Source organism: Opisthocomus hoazin, chromosome 16 (assembly GCF_030867145.1).
Source record: "Opisthocomus hoazin isolate bOpiHoa1 chromosome 16, bOpiHoa1.hap1, whole genome shotgun sequence".
In the NCBI taxonomy this organism is placed as follows: Eukaryota; Metazoa; Chordata; class Aves; order Opisthocomiformes; family Opisthocomidae; genus Opisthocomus; species Opisthocomus hoazin.
Genome location: NC_134429.1, coordinates 16,109,115 through 16,129,482, shown reverse-complemented (window position 1 = coordinate 16,129,482; position 20,368 = coordinate 16,109,115). Strand labels below are relative to the sequence as shown.

The 20,368-nt window shown below is 51.2% G+C and overlaps 1 protein-coding gene across 1 annotated transcript in view; it reads right to left on the bottom strand.

The window, feature by feature from the left end:
* Positions 1–20,368, bottom strand: part of LOC142363351 (coiled-coil domain-containing protein 30-like) — a 31,231-nt gene that overhangs the window by 1,761 nt on the left and 9,102 nt on the right. Inside the window, 10 exon segments of the mRNA XM_075437282.1 lie at positions 208–355; positions 1,381–1,538; positions 8,845–9,030; positions 9,032–9,058; positions 9,366–9,539; positions 11,287–11,533; positions 12,569–12,726; positions 13,546–13,683; positions 15,546–15,686; positions 16,335–16,433. Of these exon segments, the coding sequence (XP_075293397.1) occupies positions 208–355; positions 1,381–1,538; positions 8,845–9,030; positions 9,032–9,058; positions 9,366–9,539; positions 11,287–11,533; positions 12,569–12,726; positions 13,546–13,683; positions 15,546–15,686; positions 16,335–16,433 (1,476 nt within the window).

The window sequence follows — 20,368 nt, the reverse complement described above, 5'->3', positions numbered from 1 at the left end:
GCTTTTTCTCCAGCTCCTCTTTAAATCAGTGGGATCTGCAAGAGTTCAGCACCTGGCTGGATGTGACCCTGTTTCAGCAGTTCCCAGGTGCAGGTTTCACACTGGGATGGTCCCATTTTTCCCCTAGAGCTCAGTGGTCTGCTCTGGAGTCAGCCAACAGCACAGCACCCCCATGGGTGGTGAGGACCCATCCATGCTGCAGCTCACCTCCCTTGAGTCAGTTTTCTTCTCGTCTTCTAGGACGTGCAGAGTCTTAGCCTGCAGCTCCACGTGCATCTTGGCCAGCGATGCCTCCGTCTCCCGCGAGTGCCGGAGCTGCTGCCGCAGCTCCTCCACCTGCTGCTCCAGGAGCTTCCTAAAAGCATGTTGGTGTGACAGTGAGACACCGACGTGGAGGCCAGCCCGTGACGTGCCACCATGAATTCAAGGCTGGCTGCAATCTAGAAAACAATGCACTGCTCTGCACCTGCCTCGGGCAACGCTGGGAGTAGAAAGAAATCATGCTGGTTGTCCCCATATCCCAGTGGCACGTCAAAGGGTACTCCTCAGTACAAGAAGGACATTGAGGGGCTGGAGCGTGTGCAGAGAAGGGCAGCAAGGCTGGGCAGGGGTCTGGAGAACAGGTCTGATGAGGAGTGGCTGAGGGAGCTGGGGCTGTTCAGTCTGGAGAAGAGGAGGCTGAGGGGAGACCTTCTCGCTCTCTGCAGCTCCCTGACAGGAGGGTGCAGTGAGGGGGGGTTGGTCTCTTCTCCCAGGTAAACAGCGATAGGACGAGAGGCAATGGCCTCAAGCTGTGTCAGGGGAGGTTTAGATTGGATATTGGAAAAAATGTCTTTACTGAGAGAGTGGTCAGGCCTTGGACCAGGCTGCCCAGGGCAGTGGTGGAGTCCCCATCCCTGGAGGGGTTCAAGAAACGTGTGGACGTGGCGCTTCAGGACATGGTTTAGCAGGCATGGTGGGGTTGGGTTGGCGGTTGGACTTGATGATCTTAGAGGTCTTTTCCAACCTTCATGATTCCATGGTTCTGTGTGATGATTCTAAGAGGGATCATCAAACCCAGCTGCACAGGAAGGGGGACTGCCAGTGTCTAGAGGGTAGACCAAATCACTGGGTTAGCAGGAGGGGCCCGGCACTTTCTGAGGCAGCTGAAGTCTCCAAAAATCTTTTAAATCTCAAAGAGGGGATCCTGTGGAGCTCTGCCAGGGGCACTGGCAGGTCAAAAGGAGAGACAGGAGGTGAAACCAGCGGTGCAGTGACTGTGAGCCTGCTTCAGGCCAGGCATGGAGCTGCAGGATGTACCTAGACAGCTGGCCCAGCAGCATTTGCTGGCCCAGCACCTGCCCTCCGCACGCAGCACAGGCCTTACCCAGCTCTGGGTACCTTTTCAGCTGTTCCTCGTGAGGTTCTTGCTGCACACGAGCTTCATTGTCCCGGGCCTCCTTCAATTCCTCTTCCAGCAGCTTCTTGTCTGAAACACGGGCCTCTACCAGCAGGAGTTGGTGCTGGGAATCTTTTAGCTTTTGCTGGAGTTTTGAAATCTCGGATAAAAATTGGACACACATTAAACTTTTTGAATTTACAGGATGGTATCTGAATGCAAGAGATTGAACTCCCTTTGATCCCTCGGTATCTGAGTCGTGGGAATGAAAGATTTGCTCGCCCCTACTCAGAAGTACTTCTTAATGGACTTTGACACAAAGACATACAAAGTAAAACATTTCCAACCGCTACCAGATTTTGGATCAGATACTATGTCATGAATCAGCAACAATCCTTTTTACACCTAATTTGATCCCGCACACTTCAAAACTGAATCCAGCGCCCAGAGCAGGAACGTGGCAGAATCGATGCCGTGGAAAACACAAGCCTTCGCGATTTACCAGATAGCAAACAGCAGCAAATCTCCTCGGCAAGAACATTGTTTTGGTTTCGGCAGCCACCGGCAACAAAAGCGCCACGCAGCCGCCCCTCCCCCCGCCGGCGTGCGGAGGAGAATGGAAAGAAAGAGGCAGAAACTGGTGGGTCGGGATAAGGGCAGTTTAACAGAACAGCAAACAGAGGGAAAACAGGAACAACAACGATACAAATAAGGAGAAAACACAACCACGAACCGTACAACAGCCGCTCTCCCGAAACCGGACCGGCGCTGCGCCCGCCCAAGCCGCGAGTGCCTTCCCGCCGCACCGCCCCCCCCACCGGAACCCAGCGTGACGGCACATGGTATGGAATACCGGGCTCTGTTTGGCCAGGTGGGGTCAGCCCCCCACCCCCCGGCTGTGCCCCTTCCTGGAGTCCAGTGAAAATTAACCCTGTTCTGGCCAAACCCAGGACATTATCCACCCCTTATTCCGTACCATCTACATCATGCCCAGGTCCCCCATTGTCTGGTTGATCCCCACCACTTCTCCTGTCTCCAGATATCATTCCTTTAGTCTACGGATCATCACTCTAAAGTGTCCATTGAGTTCATTTAATCCATGACTTCAGGCTCCATCTGTCGTTATGGTCTTCCGTGGCAGGGGAGGTGATGTGTGGTGATGGGCGGTCACTTGCTGCATCCGGAGCTCACGGCTGATGTATCTGGTGTGGCCCGTGCCCACAGTCTGCAGGAGATGTTGATCTTGATGAAGTTGCTGGATGCCAGTTGTTGAAAACCAGGTCCAGTTCCATCATCGCTGTGCTCTGCTAGGTTTTCATCGAAAAAGTCCATCCTTCTTTAATCTGGACGATTCTTACTATGCTACTACTGGTACAAAATATAACAATTATAACAGTGATAACAGACAGTGACAGGGTTATTTAACAACTAACTTTATACAATTTATTTATGGACTATTCTCGCCCAAAATTAAATCCCCATGAGGTACACATCGGACTTCCCCATCCTTCCACATTACCCACCAGGTACACCCAGGTCCTTGAGCAAAGGCAATCCCGCGGACGGGCTTGCCTTTGCCCGAGGCAGGACTAACCCAAACAGTCTTCCCTAACATGTTCCGCATGTGCACTACAGGGACTTTATCCCCTTCTACGGGGCGCTGAGGTTTTGACTGGGCAGGACCAGCCCGGTTGGTGGACCCTCTGGTGTTAACCAACCAGGTGGCCTTTGCTAAATGGGTATCCCAATTTTTGAAAGTCCCACCCCCCATTGCCCTCAAAGTGGTTTTTAGCAGCCCATTGTAACGTTCAATCTTTCCAGAGGCTGCTGCATGGTAGGGGATGTGATACACCCACTCAATACCGTGTTCTTTGGCCCAGGTGTCTATGAGGCTGTTGCGAAAGTGAGTCCCGTTGTCTGACTCGATTCTTTCGGGAGTGCCATGTCGCCACAGGACTTGTTTTTCCAGGCCCAGGATGGTATTCCGGGCGGTGGCATGGGGCACAGGGTAGGTTTCCAGCCATCCGGTGGTGGCCTCCACCATTGTGAGCACATAGCGCTTGCCTTGGCGGGTCTGTGGCAGTGTGATGTAGTCAATCTGCCAAGCCTCCCCATATTTATATTTTAGCCATCGTCCTCCATACCACTGAGGCTTTACCCGCTTGGCTTGCTTGATTGCAGCGCATGTCTCACATTCATGGATAACCTGTGCAATAGTGTCCATGGTCAAGTCCACCCCTCGGTCACGAGCCCATCTGTATGTCGTGTCTCTTCCTTGGTGGCCCGAGGAGTCATGGGCCCACCGAGCTATAAACAGTTCACCCTTATGTTGCCAGTCCAGATCCACCTGAGCCACTTCAATCTTAGCAGCCTGATCTACCTGGTGGTTGTTTTGATGTTCTTCAGTGGCCCGACTCTTAGGGACGTGGGCGTCCACGTGACGGACTTTTACAGCCAACTGCTCCAGCCGGGCAGCAATATCTTGCCACAATGGGGCAGCCCAGATAGGTTTGCCTCTGCGCTGCCAGTTGTTCTTCTTCCATTGCTGCAGCCACCCCCACAAGGCATTGGCCACCATCCAAGAGTCGGTGTAAAGATAGAGCACTGGCCACTTCTCTCGACTGGCAATGTCTAAAGCCAGCTGGATGGCTTTCACCTCTCCAAACTGGCTGGACTCACCTTCTCCCTCGGCAGTTTCTGCGACTTGTCGTGTAGGGCTCCATACAGCAGCCTTCCACCTCCGCTGCTTCCCCACAATGCGACAGGACCCGTCTGTGAACAGGGCATACTGTTTCTTATCTTCTGGCAGTTGGTTATACAGTGGGGCCTCTTCAGCACATGTCACCTCCTCCTCTGGCGATGCTCCGAAATCTTTGCCTTCTGGCCAGTCCATGATTACCTCCAGAATTCCTGGGCGACTGGGGTTTCCCATTCGGGCACGCTGGGTGATCAGAGCGACCCATTTACTCCACGTAGCATCGGTGGCATGGTGCGTAGAGGGGACCCTCTCTTTGAACATCCAGCCCAGGACCGTCAATCGTGGAGCCAGGAGAAGCTGTGCTTCAGTGCCGACCACTTCTGAAGCAGCTCGAACGCCTTCATATGCTGCCAGAATCTCTTTTTCAGTGGGAGTATAGCGGGCCTCGGATCCTTTGTATCCCCGGCTCCAGAACCCCAGGGGTCGACCTCGAGTCTCCCCTGGTGCTTTCTGCCAGAGACTCCAGGTTGGGCCATTCTCCCCGGCTGCGGTGTAGAGCACGTTTTTAACATCTTGCCCTGACCGGACTGGACCAAGGGCTACGGCATGAACTATCTCCCGTTTAATCTGTTCAAATGCCTGTCGTTGCTCAGGGCCCCATTCAAAATCATTCTTCTTCCGGGTCACGTGGTACAGAGGACTCACAATTTGGCTGTAATTTGGGATGTGCATCCTCCAAAAACCCACAACACCCAGGAAGGCCTGTGCTTCCTTTTTGCTGGTTGGTGGAGACATAGCTGCTATTTTGTTGATGACATCCATTGGGATTTGACGGCGCCCATCCTGCCATTTTATTCCCAAAAACTGGATCTCTTGCGCAGGTCCCTTGACTTTACTTCGCTTAATGGCGAAACCGGCTTTCAGAAGGATCTGAACTATTTTCTCCCCTTTCTCAAAAACTTCCTCCGCTGTGTCGCCCCATATAATGATGTCATCGATGTACTGCAGATGTTCTGGGGCTTCACCCTTTTCCAGTGCAGTCTGGATTAGTCCATGGCAAATGGTGGGACTGTGTTTCCACCCCTGGGGCAGTCGATTCCAGGTGTACTGGATGCCCCCCCAGGTGAAAGCAAACTGTGGCCTGCACTCTGCTGCCAAAGGGATGGAGAAGAATGTATTAGCGATGTCAATTGTAGCATACCACTTGGCTGCCTTTGACTCCAGCTGATATTGAAGTTCTAGCATGTCTGGCACGGCAGCACTCAGCGGTGGTGTGACTTCATTCAGGCCACGGTAGTCTATTGTCAGTCTCCACTCTCCAGTAGACTTTCTCACTGGCCATATGGGACTATTAAAGGGTGAGCGAGTTTTACTGATCACTCCTTGACTCTCCAGCTGGCGGATCAGCTGATGAATGGGGAGAAGGGAGTCTTGGTTGGTACGATACTGTCGCCGGTGCACCGTTGTGGTCGCGATTGGCACCTGTTGTTCTTCAACCCTCAGCAACCCCACAACGGAAGGATCCTCCGAGAGACCAGGCAAAATGCACAGCTGTTTAATTTCTTCCGTCTCCACAGCAGCTATGCCAAAAGCCCACCGATACCCCTTTGGGTCCTTGAAATAGCCTCTCCTAAGATAGTCTATCCCAAGGATGCACGGAGCCTCGGGGCCAGTTACAATGGGGTGCTTCTGCCAGTCCTGCCCAGTGAGGCTCACTTCAGCCTCCAGTAGACTCAGCTCTTGGGACCCCCCTGTCACTCCCGAAATGCAAATGGGCTCTGACCCTTTGAACTCTGATGGCATTAAAGTACACTGTGCACCAGTGTCCACTAGAGCTTTATACTCTTGTGGATCTGACGTGCCAGGCCACCGAATCCACACCGTCCAATAGACACGGTTGTCCCTTTCCTCCACCTGGCTGGAGGCAGGGCCCCTCTAATCCTCGTCAGAGAAATTGCTGCTCACCTGCTGTAAAAATGACTTGGAGGTCCCCTCCAGAGGATCGGAATCAAGGTCAAACTGTCTACCTGGTCTGGAGAGCTGGCTTTTGGAAACTGGAGCGGCATTTTTCCTAACAGAGTCCCCTTTTGTGATTGTTTTACCTCGCAACTCACGGACTCGTGCCTCTAGACTTGAGGTGGGTTTTCCATCCCACTTCCTCGTGTCTTCTCCGTGGTCACGCAGGTAAAACCACAGGGTGCCCCGTGGTGTGTAGCCTCTGTATTCCCTCTCCTGAGCAGGGAAACGCTTGCCCCTAATAGCTGAGATGCGGGCCCGCACAGGTGGGGAGTAGGACATATCCTCTTTGAATTGCTGGAACTGTCGGGACAGTTTATTCACAGCTGAGACAAGGGAGGAAGAGAGACTTTCCTCGTATTGGCGGAGTCTGACAGCCACCTCATCCACTGTTGGTGCGTCTTTACCTTTCCAGTTTACAACTGCCAGTGAGTTAGCATGTGAGGAGGGTGCGCTCCGCACAAACTTCCTCCACATGGATTGTGAGCACTTAAGTTCATCTGGGTCTGTGGGTACCTGCTCATCGTCTGTGTCACAGTAAACCAGCTCCCGCACAGCCAATTCCCTCAAGTACTGAATACCCCTTTCCATATTGGTCCACTTGCCAGGATAGCATACAAAATCGTCACTGAAGGGGTACCTCTCCCTCACGCCTGACAGAAGTCTCCTCCAGAGGCTGAGGATTTGTTCTTTTTTCCCAATGGCCTTGTCAATGCCCCCATCCCTGGCCAGGGATCCCAGCTGCTTGGCTTCCTTGCCCTCTAATTCCAAGCTGCTGGCCCCGTTATCCCAGCACCGCAGCAGCCAGGTGGCAATGTGCTCGCCTGGGTGGCGGCTGAAATCTTTCCGCATGTCTCGCAGCTCGCCCAGGGACAGGGACCGGGTGACGATCTCTGTCTCTATCTCCCGTGATGACCCTGGCTCATCATCATCCCTCCCGGAGCGATCTGCTCTCTTTGCGTCTTTCTTTAGTTTTACAGGGGCGACTGCTACCGGCACAGGTTGGTCATTGGGCTCAGCCACGCTGCCTGCAGCTGGAGCTGGGGCTGAAGCAGCTGCTGTGCCTGCCAGGGAAACCGAGGCAGACCCTGCAGCTGTGGCAGCGGCGGTGCCAGTCTGGGGGGCTGTGACTGCCTGCTGGGCTGGAGGGGCTGCAGGGCCGGCTGGGGGGGCAGCGCCAGTTGCAGCGCCTGCCACTTCGCTTCCCCCCCTTTCCCCTTTAAGGCACTGAACAGTGTTGAACAGGGCTCGGTAGGCGTGGGCCAGACCCCAGCACATTGTGGTGATCTGTGTCTCTCTGGAATTCCCAGGGTGGCAGCACACTTTTTTCAGATATTTTACCAGATTGTCTGGATTCTGTATTTGTTCAGGGGTGAGTTTAAAACACACCGCAGGTGCCCACTGCTCTAGACATCTGCCCATGCTGTCCCACACACCCAGCCACTCACAGCTATCCAGCCCCGGGGCAGGTCTCTGCACGATGTTCTTAACGACTTGCTTAACCCTAAACAAAACCTGCAACCCATTCAGGAGGCATAACAAAAGGAGAGTGCTGCCCTGAGCATCCCACGGGTACTCGAAATTCTCAAAAGCAGTTAGGACCAGCCTGAGGGAGAGAGGGGGGGCGAAAGAGTGGGGGAAGGTATCCCCTTCGGCTTTCCCCACAGACTGGGTTTGATTATTAACAAAATCTAAGACATAGGATCCGAGGTACGGAAATGACCGCAGTGCCGCATGCAAATACAAGCCTAATTTCATGAACATTGACGTTATCATGTCATAAGTCGACATCATACAGAATAGCAAAATCATTACCCTGATCCTTTTCCCCGAGGTAATGAACAGCACCACAGGGAAAACATAGTGCAAGTACGGATTCAAAAACCACAGCCATCTGATCACAGACAGAAACATTTTTACCGGCGACTTTAACTAACACAGTAAATGCGTATGATAAATTTTAACAAAATCTATGAAAGCAGTTTTAACACCAGCTGCTCAGCCCTGCCGTTATCCCCGCTCCACATCTGGGCGCCAATTAATGTTTTGGTTTCGGCAGCCGCCAGCAACAAAAGCGCCACGCGGCTGCCCCTCCCCCCGCCGGCGTGCGGAGGAGAATGGAAAGAAAGAGGCAGAAACTGGTGGGTCGGGATATGGGCAGTTTAACAGAACAGTAAACAGAGGGAAAACAGGAACAACAACGATACAAATAAGGAGAAAACACAACCACGAACCGTACAACAGCCGCTCTCCCGAAACCGGACCGGCACTGCGCCCGCCCAAGCCGCGAGTGCCTTCCCGCCGCACCGCCCCCCCCACCGGAACCCAGCGTGACGGCACATGGTATGGAATACCGGGCTCTGTTTGGCCAGGTGGGGTCAGCCCCCCACCCCCCGGCTGTGCCCCTTCCTGGAGTCCGGTGAAAATTAACCCTGTTCTGGCCAAACCCAGGACAAACATGATCCAGGCTCCCGGTGTCTGCCAGCCCTGCTACCTCTATGTTGAGAGATACTGAGCTTTAGAGAGAGGAGTCTGAGCCACTAGATTTGGCTTCTAATTGTCTTCATTATACTCCCACTAATAACAGATGTTTTTCCTGAAATATTTAGCCACGTGATCTCAAAAAGGACTAGCAACACAGACTTCAGGGAACCGACCCATGAGCTGCTAGTGCTTCTTCTTTCTGAATACAGCTGCACAAAACTGCTGAAAAACATACCTCCCATTAGCGTAGGTCACACTGACGAGTTACCTTTTTTTGTGCTTCGCATGCTTTGGATTTCTCCTGTGCAAGTTTCTCTTGCAGACTGCTCTGCACTTTATCGGCCTGGGAGCACTTCAGGAGCTCTTGTTCGAGTTCTTTGACCTTCTGCTGGCTTTTTTCCCACTGTGCTGAGAGAGAGCAGCACGTTTCAGTTGTGTCTGAGAGCTTTGCCCAAGAGGGCTTGTTTCAGCTCAGCTTTGACCTGAGTTTCAAAAGAAGAAAAAAAAATTAAATTTGCACTTTAATATGTATCACCTGAAATACCTTGATCGGGAAAGGGGCAACAGGATTACTGAGCGGCGAAGAAAAGAGAACTACAGGGAGCAGCACGTTTTATTTGGAGGCGGTGCAATTTCCGTGGAGCTGAGACACAGCATGCTTGAGAGCCCCAGGTACTGCACGGACAAATGCAAACGAAGCCCAGCCTGTTGATCGGCACCTCAGACCTCCCACAGCCTGTAAAACGATGCGATGCTCTCCTCAAACAGTTCTCCCTGCTCTCTTCCTACCTTGGTGCACTCCTGCTGGAGCAACAGGTTTTGCTTTTGTAAGTCGACGTTCTTCTCCCTTTCGTATCTCAGCTCCCTCTCGGCTGAGCTGCACAAGTTCTGAACGCGACGCAAGTCCTGCCGCAGTTGCTGCATCTTTTCCTCCTGCTGCCGGAATCTCTCGTCGGACAGACTCTGCAGGAACAGCGAAACGACACAGGTTACCTGGAAATCAACTGCAAGGAAAGATAAAGTCTGGCCGTTAAGAAAGGCAGAGGTATGCCAGTGGCATTTAAGGGCGTTTAAGTAGGAAGATGGGTAAAGCCAGGCAAGCATTTCCTCTGCCCCCATACTACGTCCTGCTCCCTACCCTGTCCATCCCCTCCGAGAAGCTGATACAACTCTTGCAGTTGAGGGAGAAGATGCAAATCCTGGAGGAGGGAACAAATCCCTGTTAAAACTTACCTGTCAAAAAAAAGCCACACCACACAGGCTGCTCTTCACTCTTGGCCCAGAGTCTCACTGAGGCAGATTAGCAAAGCAAGTCCTGGTAGCGCTACGGGGACAGACACGCTGGCACAACGTGACCGCAGCCTGGGCACCATGAAAGGGTCACCAACAGCCTATGGTGGCTTTCGGAAGATAACTGAGCTCCGTATGATCTCGATCCCTGCATCTGATGGAGCTGCACAGAGATTTTAGACCCCTCTGCTTGAGGCAGGTTGCTTTTTCCCTGCATCCAGGTGTGTGAACTCTCCACGCAGCTGGAGGTGGAGTCCCAAAAATCTCTGCAGCTCAAAGCTACAAATCGGGAGCTTCCCACATCTGGCGTATGAAAACCTTTCTTCCCAGCATCACTTTTGGCCATCTGTCGATCTGCATTCCCGCTTTGCATCTTCACCCTCTGTTCTTGGGACCAGACGAAATCCACTGAAGATCAAGCTTCCCTTCTCAGATAAATCCCCAGATAAATTCCCGAGCTGCCAAGTCTTCATCCAGCACTGTGCAGTCCGGCCATGTCATTTGTCCTTGAGATCATTTAGGTTTTGTGGGGCTTTTCCCCACCTGCTTCTGTTGGGATCCTCTTCAGCAGCCCCTCTATACATCCTATCTTACTTTGGTGTTCTGTAACTGTACGGATTTGCTGTTCCTTGGTATCGGCACAACTCTGATCCTCTCCCTTCCACTCTCCTGCCTATGCAGGCCACCCTGTCCTCTCTTCTCTTACAAACTCTTCCATGGAATCCCTGTTCCTCCTCAGAATCCCCATCCTGGGTACCTTCCTCAATCCTTCCCCTTTTGGCAGGGCTCGCTGCCCTTCCCTTTCTTTTTTAGATCACACAGTAAGAAAGGTGAACAAATTCCATTTAAAACACAGCTAAACGTAGTGATAACTACGGGTGTTGCCTGCCACCTGGTAGACCAATGGGAGAGCAGTAACTGAGACAGGGGCATGGGGCACAGCAAACCCCAGCTGCTTGCGAGCTGCTGCTGCTGCAGAGCAGCAGTTGTGGGACGAGTTCAGACACCGAGCATAAGGGCAGAAAATGGCAAGGAGGAGCAGGGAAGTGGAACACCTTCTGCCTACAGCAAGAGCAAGACCGCTGCGGGAACAGCGAGCCAGCTCCCTTCCTCACGATGCTAAAAGGAGTTGAGCAAGAGCTCCAAAAAGATTTAAAATATTGAAAGACTGCGTAACTTCTTTCTTTCATGCGCACCAAGGGGGCCATGCGGTTTATCCAAGCTCCCACTATGTCCATAAACATAACGGAAGGAAATGACAACACTCGTATTTTCCAATTATTTTCCCCAAGGAAATCAGTCAGCCTCACATCCCCCCTACACGCTAACAGCACAGAACTGGCTTCCAGTCCATTTTACTTTGGTTTTGCCACCAAACTGCTGAAAAGGAGCACGGTGCAGATGGCAAAGCTGCCCATACCTGTTTAACTCTCCCATCCGAACTGCCTGCAGAGCTCTGCGACACGAGTAACCCGTTTTCTCCGAGCACCGTGCCTCGGTTTGTCCTCAAAGTCTCTCCAAGCGTGCCGTCACGCCACTCCCGGGTAGTCAGAAGATCTTGTTTTAGCTGGGCATTTTCTTCCAGTAACAACAGTTTTTCTTCATTGCTCTCTTTTAGATGCTTTTCTAGCTCCTCCCTCTTCTTGTTGCTTTCTACTAATTCAGAACTTGAAGTAGAAATAGTAAAGGAGAGAGATAACGATGCACATCCAAGGGAAAACACCCTCTGAAGGGGAAAAACTTGGGATAGGAAAGTCCAGCGAAACACTCAAGGCAACGCTCAAGTGTGTTGGGAGGCTCCAAAGGGAAATGAATCCCAGGTCTAGCAGTTCTGGGCAAGGGTCAGTCTCCCCTGGACACCGGCCCACGAAACCACGTGCATCCAAAGGGTCAGCTCTCAGTCACTCACGCGCAGGCTAACTGCTGGCTAAGGAAACACTCGCGTGGGGCCACGTCAGCTGCTCTGCGCTCACAAGCGGCAGAGAAGCGCTCGCACAGCGCCTCGCTGGGTGGAATTACGGGCCCAGGTCTCCCGATCGAGCTGTCTAACTTTCCTCAATCTAAACTCTGTGTCCTTATAAGCTAACCTACCTGTCTTATCCCGGTTTTACTTTACCTCACTACCTAGTTATCTAGGTAAATTTAGCTGACTGTAACTATACCGGATTTAATCCAAGCTTTTACTTACTAATGAGAGCCTGAGCATGGATGCTCCAACTCCAAATTTGTATTGATCTACTGAAAAGGGGGAGTCAGGGAACCTGTAAGAGCTTTATTTACAAGCCCGACCCCTGCCCTGCAAGGACAACCAAAATCCACAGCAGGATGCTGGCAGCAGTTAGCCCCGAGGAGCCCGAGCCCACAACGGGAGCTCTTGAGGACCATGCTAGTCCAAATATTGCCTCGCTCCAAGAGAAGCGGCCTCCTCCCTAAGGACAGCTCTCACTTATGCCGTACAGAATCTGGAATAGTGGGAGGAAAAAAAGGTTTACACCTGACTGATCAGGATGTCACTAAGGGAAACGCTTATTCACCAGAATCTCTACAGAGAACTGCTTACACACCAAGGAAGACGCAAAGCTACTGTGCCCATTTTTGCCAGAAGCAGCACTACAGGGATTTAAAAAAGAAAAAAAAACAACTAAAAACTTAGTCAGCAAAGATAAGGAGCAGAAAGTACCACAGACTTTGTTAAGGTTTACCAGAGCAGCTCTTGTTCATCCCTCAAGTTTTTGATCTGTTCTTCCAAAAATACTACTTTAGCCATCTGTTCTTCATACGTCTTTTCATCTGTACATAGACCTTCATGTTTCTGCTCAAGTTTGTGAATCTGTTCTCTTTCTTGTAGGAGTTCAGAGACCTGTAAGGTCAGAAGACACCACGACTTTGATCTTCTTCGGTCTCACAGAAATCTTTTGAGCAGTTTAAGGCAATCTGGGGACTCCATCAAGACACGGTTTGTGATTCTGTAGCTAAATTATGGTAGTTCTTCACCCTTGAAGAGGGATGTGCAAGTTCTTTTTCCTGCATGGGAAGTAGCTGTGTGTAAACTATCATCAAATCACATTTCTGTATTTGATTCCATCCTTCTGTTGCCCATCTGTAGCGCTCAGGGCTTTACAACACGTGCCACATTTCTTTACCGAACTAGCACTTCTTGGGAAAGAGTACAAAGCGTGTGTTCAGCTGTCTTGCACAGAGACCATCCTCCATCCAAGGCAACCCACCACAGCTTTCTGCGGACGGCTGCTCTCCGCTTTCAACATCACCTACTGCCTTAAAACCAGGCAATGGCAGACCCAGAACCTGAGACATGAAGAGAAGATGCCAAGAAAATAAAAGAGGCAAGAAAGGCAGGCACGAGGAGTGCATAAGGACACGGGAAATGCCACAGTGGACTGGAACCACAATTTGCCTTGTCCAATGTCCCCTGCTAAGCAGTGGTGAACCCAAATCCTTCAAAGAAAAATGCTGTTAAGCCCACTAATGCTAGCAATGACTTTGACTCCTAAAGCTTTTTAATCAATAATTCTTCCTGAGCGTATGCTAGTACTAGTAGTTCAGTTCCAGGTCTTCTCATCTACACCAAGATGAATTTATTTACATTTGAGCAGCATACACTAGCAGCTTCTGTCTGCATCAGACACCAGAACAACCAGGATTTCTCTACATTTCTCACCTCTGCATCTAACAAAGCATTATTTCTTTGTAGCTTCTCATGGGATACATTAATGAGATCCCTGCTTGCTGATGTTCTTTGGAGGCTCGGGAAGTCATTACAATGTCTTGTAAACTCTGATTTTGAGTCAGGCAGACCCTGGTGAGGAAACAACAGGAGTTAGCGGATGTAATACACCTCTAACTACAAGGTCAGAAAAGGCTTTCTCCTCTCAAATGTCCATAAACCTCTTAAAAACAAGAAGAGAGTTCCAAACAAATGCAAAGAACTGTTTGCATAGCATCACTTCATAGCACATCATTAAAATGCACAAGAACAAAGTAGTATCCAATTTACTCACCCATTCTATGTGTTGGACCTCCTGACAAACACAACATTGAACAACCTCAAATCTTGACCACAGGTGGGTATCACCCATGAGAACCCAACGATTTTATGCCAGGCTAACTTCCAGCACTCCTTTGGTAAATGATTCGTCCCAATACAGCTACTCCGGCAAAAGGGAATGAACCCATTTGTGAAGTCAGGAATCCCACCAAACACAGGCAAAGTTCTCTATTTGAAAGACCGTTAGAGCCACCCCGTCTCAAAAAGGTCATTGGATGATCCCTTTGATGGAAAAATAGTCCTCTCCTTAGGCAAAACCACCGGCCAACCGGTGGCTGAATTCCAACCAAACTTCCAGGGATGTATGACTTTGATTAAAAGGTCCTTGGACCCTGAGTAGATGGAACTACTGGGAGGCAAAGGGACTCTTCCCGTTTTCCTCAGCACCCCCCAAATCAGACAGTTCCTTTTCATATCTGTATTCATGGACTGGCCTAGCCCCTTCCTCAACTGCTCTTTGGTAAGGCTTAGTCTGCATCCTGAGCTTTCACAAAGTGAATTTGTTGTCTTGTGGCACTGCAGAAGTCCTGTCCTCTAGATGCCACTCTTCCTCCAGTAAGACTCTCCTGTATGTGCAGCTGCGCAAACAGTTCAGGACTTTCATTGTTCTTTACTTACAATCAAGGAAGTGATATGCTTTAAGGCCTCTCAGAGTGTTAAAAAATGGGGTTTGCAATAGCTGTAAACCCCGCCTTTGCCAGTCTCCCTTGGGTCCCCGTTGTCTGCCTGATTCAGGTCACAGGTCCGCAGCTCTCCTAAATTTTCAGCCCTTGTGCAATTTTGCTGGCATCACACACTCTCTGTGCTCTGCGGCCCAACTGGAAGAGCAACAGCAACTCTCCCAGCAGAGATCAACCCACCAGAAGTCTACCTAGCAGTTAAATTACCTCAAGCAAAGCGTACGGAGGTCTGCAGGGCACATAACAAAAAGCAGCATTGAGATCCCAGCAAGCTGTTCATCTAGATTTCTGTGACTCTCAGGTGTTCTCACTTCTTGTCAGGCCATGCTCTGCTTAAGAAAGAGTTCTACTGATATGAAAGGGGACCCGTGTTAAATGGATTCAGAATTAGCCAGTTGACTGAACCCAGAAAAGCAGTTGCTGCTAACGGGTAAGCGTGGTGCTGCTCTGCGGGGAGGTCTTGGCTCAAATCTACAAGTGCCCTGCCATGTTGTGACATGGAGAGGCGAAGGCTCATGATCATGAGCCTTACGATCACAAATAACTCCGCAATAAATACCCAAGTCCGAAACCTTCCACTCTGCCCTCTAGAGAAGGGGGCTTTGGCTACAAACTTTGAATTAGATTTGTAATTAGATTTTAATTTTTTAATTGTAATTTAGATTTTTAATTTTTCTAACTGTAATTAGATTTTAATTTTGATTTGTAATTAGATTCATTGAAAGGAAAAATATCTTACAGAGTCAGAGACAGTTCTGTTAAAGCAGATGGATTTAAAACCATCGGCCAAAGAGGCTTTGAAAGTGGCTGGACTGGAGAGATGCATCAAGAGGAGTCAAGCAATGCACTTGGAGGGCAGCTGGCGATGTTTCATGGAGTCATCCAAAGGCAGCTGCCTCCTGCCGGGAGTCCCACTGCAGGAGCTACACCCACCTGGCTGCCCAGTGCCTTCTTCTCAGCCTTCAGGTCTTCTCTTAACAGTTCAAGCTCAGATGCAAGTTGCTTTCTCCGTTCTCTCCGCTCTCCCAGCTGACTTCCTAACTTTTCTATCGTCTCCTGACAGCTTTCCAGCATCTGCAACAAGCAAACTTAAGAGCCACTTCTACAGCATCATTTACTCTAGCAAAAGAGAAAAAAATTGCAGAAAATGTGTCTCCTAGAAAACAAGGATAGGAAAAACAATTCTCAGAAGCTGCCAGCAGGATTCCTGCACATTATACCCAGGGCTGGCCTGACATCTCTGCGGGCCTGGGGCCTCCCCCTGACCCAAGATACACTGGGAAGGTCCTCTCCCACATGCGATAAGCTCTGCCTGGCTTACACACCGGCAGATCCAATCGTCTGGCTGGCAAGTGACCAATGGGCAGCAATGCCTGCCCCAAACCGCCTGGGAAACAGCCTTGTAAACGCACCGACGCACTGCCCAGGTTTCACTAAACCCCAAAGAAGAGTCAAGCCCCTTTTGATGTGTAAACCCTTCACCCTCACTGGGAAGTCAACAGGCTCCACAGGGCTGAAGGCAAGACAACCTCACAGGAGAGATGAGTTATCGGGGAGATAGCGTTGGCACGTTGGCTGCTCTCCGCCCGAGACATCCGTCGGTCTTGCATGAGCCGAGGGGCCAGAAATTCTCAGAAGACGGTGACAAAGAGCATACACGGGAGATGCTCATTTAATACGTTTCTAAACAAAACAATTCGTTTCCCAGGGAAAACCTCTTACCTCTTCCATCTCTTGTGCTCCAGACGATGCCTCTTCATCCTCACTCTTCTCAGTTTTGTTCTTCTGCGCTTCAAGTAACTCCATTTCTAAACTTGTGATCTAAACATAGACAAGACACGAGTTAAAACCAAACCAGTACTCACAACTAGTGAGGACTCTGGGCTTGAGCCAGCAAAACGCTGACCTCCGCACTTCTCCTGGCAGGGAAGAGTTTGTCTGGACAAGTGCTCGCTCTGCGTTTGCACCATCCATCCCCCCACCCCGAGGCAGCTACCTTTTGTGGGGCATCTCTTGGGAACGATTATTAGTCCTGCAGTCTTAAAGGGCTTACAGGAGCCAGGAGCAGCCCAGTTTCTCCTCCCCGTTACAGTTCCTTTTGCAAAGCCCCAGTCTTGGCACTCGCAGCTGGTTTTCTTATTTCTAAGCCTTCACGCTGGCCTCCCCACCTGCCCGAGCTGGGCTTTCACTGGATGCGGCTGCAGAGCGAGCGGGGATACGGGAAGGAGATGACGTCCAACTGCAGATGAAGTCCAGTTCCATCTGTACACAGCACACGCCGTACTCGTAGGAGCAACATCCATCGCTCCACTCCCGCACATGAGTGGATAGTGAAGCGTAAGATGCCTCTTGCCTTTCTCACCCACCTTTCTTTGCACTTATTTGGAGATCATTTTTCACTCCTTTCCAACGGGAAGGCAGAGTCGAAGCAGTGCCAAGTCTCCTCCGACCCCAGTCCATTTAAAGCGATCACAAAGCAGCGTGTCAAAGCCCAGGAGCTTTGCTTTCACTGACAGGCTTCAGGCACAAGGCGACTCTGTTGAAGCTTCCAGCAGGGAACAATCTCTGACACACAGGAAAGCTGCTGGGACACTGGTTTTTAAGACAGATGACGTTACCCAACCTAGGTGTTAAAAGCAAAGCGGTGGGGTGAAACACCCCGGCCTCTTACAGAAGAGCTAGAGGGCAACAAACCCCCCTCTCCTGCATGACTAGAAGGTAGCTGGGGGTTCAAGAAGACTTCAGAGTTCTCGAAAGGATCTCAAAGGCAAAATGCACCTCCCCCCTCACCCCCCAGACAGCCTTTGGTCATGAAGTTGATATCCAGCCACACATTTCCATCATTTTGCTTGTTCTTCCTCCAAGCCGCTAACTTTCGAGCATTTAAGTTGCGCTCTTCAGTCTCGTGCCAACGACAGAGCAATACTGACATTGTATGCCGGTGTCCTCGTTCTGAGTCAGTGGCCTAATCAGCCAAGATGTTTGTAGGCGTGCCAAGACAGAAAAGGCTTCCAAGTCCTCACACAGGGCAGGCTGGCAAACACCCAGCAGCGCTGCCTTCCCCAGGCTCCAGTGCCTCTGCCTTCGTGCAGCCCTCCCCTCATCACCTCCAAGGCACCCAAAAGCCCCGGCGAGGTGAAGGGTGCAGCTCTGCAGCCCTCCATCCGAGCAGATGCCGGATCTAAGCAAGGGCCTAGCCCACCTCCTCTTGCACCCCGCAGTCTGCCCATCTCTCCTCCGCTGCCCTACATGCCTCATTTCTCGCTCTTTTTTCCAGCTACAGGGGCTGCCAAGCTCCTGCCAGCCGAAACGCCTTACGTCTCCTTGGCTACTCGGTGCTCCCCGCTGCGTTCACCCTGCATCCCCCAGAGTAGCGTTCCCAGGGATCTGTTTCACAATGCTCAGAGAGAAGAAGGGATTTCTCCAAACTGGAAACGCATCTTGTTTGATTTGTGAAGGGTTGTGTTTATTCTGCTTCAGTGAGAAAGAGGGAAACGCTTTGGTGTGTGCCGAACAAACCCCGAGTTAAATAAAAGCACAGTCGTGGTGGACAGACCTTCTGCCAATCCCATCAGAGAGCCTGCCCTTGGCTCCTCAGCTGCACGCTTAGCAACATGATGTCTGCTGGCATCCTGCATTCAGATACCTGAACACGCCTTCGGTCTGTTCCACTGCATTTAGAGACTTTTCCCTCACAGCCAGAGGCTACCGACAAGCCAGTCATCTTTTTGTTCCTTTGAACAATTCGTCTTGGAGATGCGCAGCTACTTCAGCATTCAGAGAATCACAGAATGGTTTGGGTTGGAAGGGACCTTGAAGATCATCTGGTTCCAACCCCCCTGACATGAGCAGGGACATCTTCCACCAGACCAGGGTGCTCAGAGCTCCATCCAGTCTGGCCTTGAACACTGCCAGGGAGGGGGCAGCCACAGCTTCTCTGGGCAACCTGGGCCAGAGCCTCACCACCCACATGGTGAAGAATTTCTTCCTCATATCTCATCTAAATCTGCCCTCTTTTAGTTTAGAGCCGTCCCCCCCTGTCCTATCACTACACACCCTTCTGAAAAGCCCCTCTCCATCCTTCCTGTCGGCCCCTTCAGGCACTGGCAGCTGCTCTAAGGTCACCCTGGAGCCTTCTCTTCTCCAGGCTGAACTGCCCCATCTCCCTCAGCCTGTCCTCGTAGGAGAGGTGCTCCAGCCCTCGGATCATCTTCGAGGCCCTCGTCTGGACCTGTTCCAACACATCCAGGTCCTTCCTATGTTGGGGGCTCCAGAGCTGGATGCAGGACTCCAGGTGGGGTCTCACGAGAGCAAAGGGGCAGAATCCCCTCTCTAGCCCTGCTGGCCACGCTGCTCTGGATGCAGCCCAGGATACAGTTGGCTTTCTGGGCTACCAGCACACATTGCTGGCTCACGTTGAGCTTCTCATCCACCAGTACCCCCAAGTCCTGCTCCTCAGGGCTGCTCTTGAGCCACTCTCTACCCCGCCTGTACTTGTGTTTGGGATTGTCCCGACCCACATGCAGCGGCCTTGTTGAACTTCATGCGGTTCACGCAGGCCATTCACATGGGACATGCCTTCACACTGCTACTGTATCTCCCCCATCGTGTTTTAGCACAACAGCAAGCATACAGTCATGTCCGAACACCGCTCACTCCTGACTGAAAACCTGCGTGTGCCCTTCCTTCTCACCTCAGAAGTCCAAGGTCCTCTGGGGACACTACAGACTGGTCCTGCCGCCTGGCAGTCCAGGACACGATCACTGCAGAGGGCATCTCAACCACAGACAGAGGGGAGAGGGCAACTCACCCCAAGGAAGGAAGAGCTTTTGGCCAGGCAGCAGGGCTTCAGCCACAGGAAAAGACCTCCTCAGCCAGCCTTTTTGGGGAGACGTCCACCTACCCATCTAGCAAGACCAACTTCTGGCTTCTTCTGTTCTCTCTGCCTATAAATTCCTTAGCTGCCCGGTCCATAAGGGATTGCGTACTCTGGTAGTGATGCTACAAGCAGTATTTTCCCTGGGGGCAAGCAGTGACAAACCAGTCCTTAAGTCCAGGCGCTCCTCACAGATTGACCTCCAGAGGGATGGAGAATCCATCCGGTAAATCGAGGCTAAAGACCACTCTGACAAAGGCAGCACAGGGCTGAGAAGCTTCAGCAATAAGCTAATCTTTGCTTAAAACATGGATGGAGATGGCTCTGCAGGTGTTGCAAGGAGACCTCTAACGTTGCCATGGTTCTGGTAAACCAGATAATGAACATGGTGCTCTACGTTGGCAGCTTCCCAGACGTTCCCTGTCACATGCAAATGAGTAGAAATAACCAGGACTTTCTATCAACCTCCTGAAGTCAAAGGATGATCTGAATGGTCTTGTCCTATTCACAGCAAAAGATTCAGTTTGCCCAAAATCAGGGTGCCCAAAATCAAGCAGGACATGGGTTAGGAAGAGACTGGAGAGATCTCATCTGATCACAAGACTGAGCAGGGCTTCTCCAGATGTATCGGCTCATTACAGCTCTTCAAAAAGATGTGTCCAGCCATGCCTGCCCCGTTCAACAGCAGACGCTGCAGCAGGAGATAGCAGGTGATGAGAGAAACTCACTGTCCTCTCAAATTCGGCATTTTCAGCAGGGATGTCCCCAGGCAGCACAGATCCTGACCCCCCACACCCAGAAGGGCCACAGTGTTTACCACACAGGCTGACAGATCTCCACGATGCCGTCCCTTGGGGAAAAGCCAAAAGTGCAATCTTTT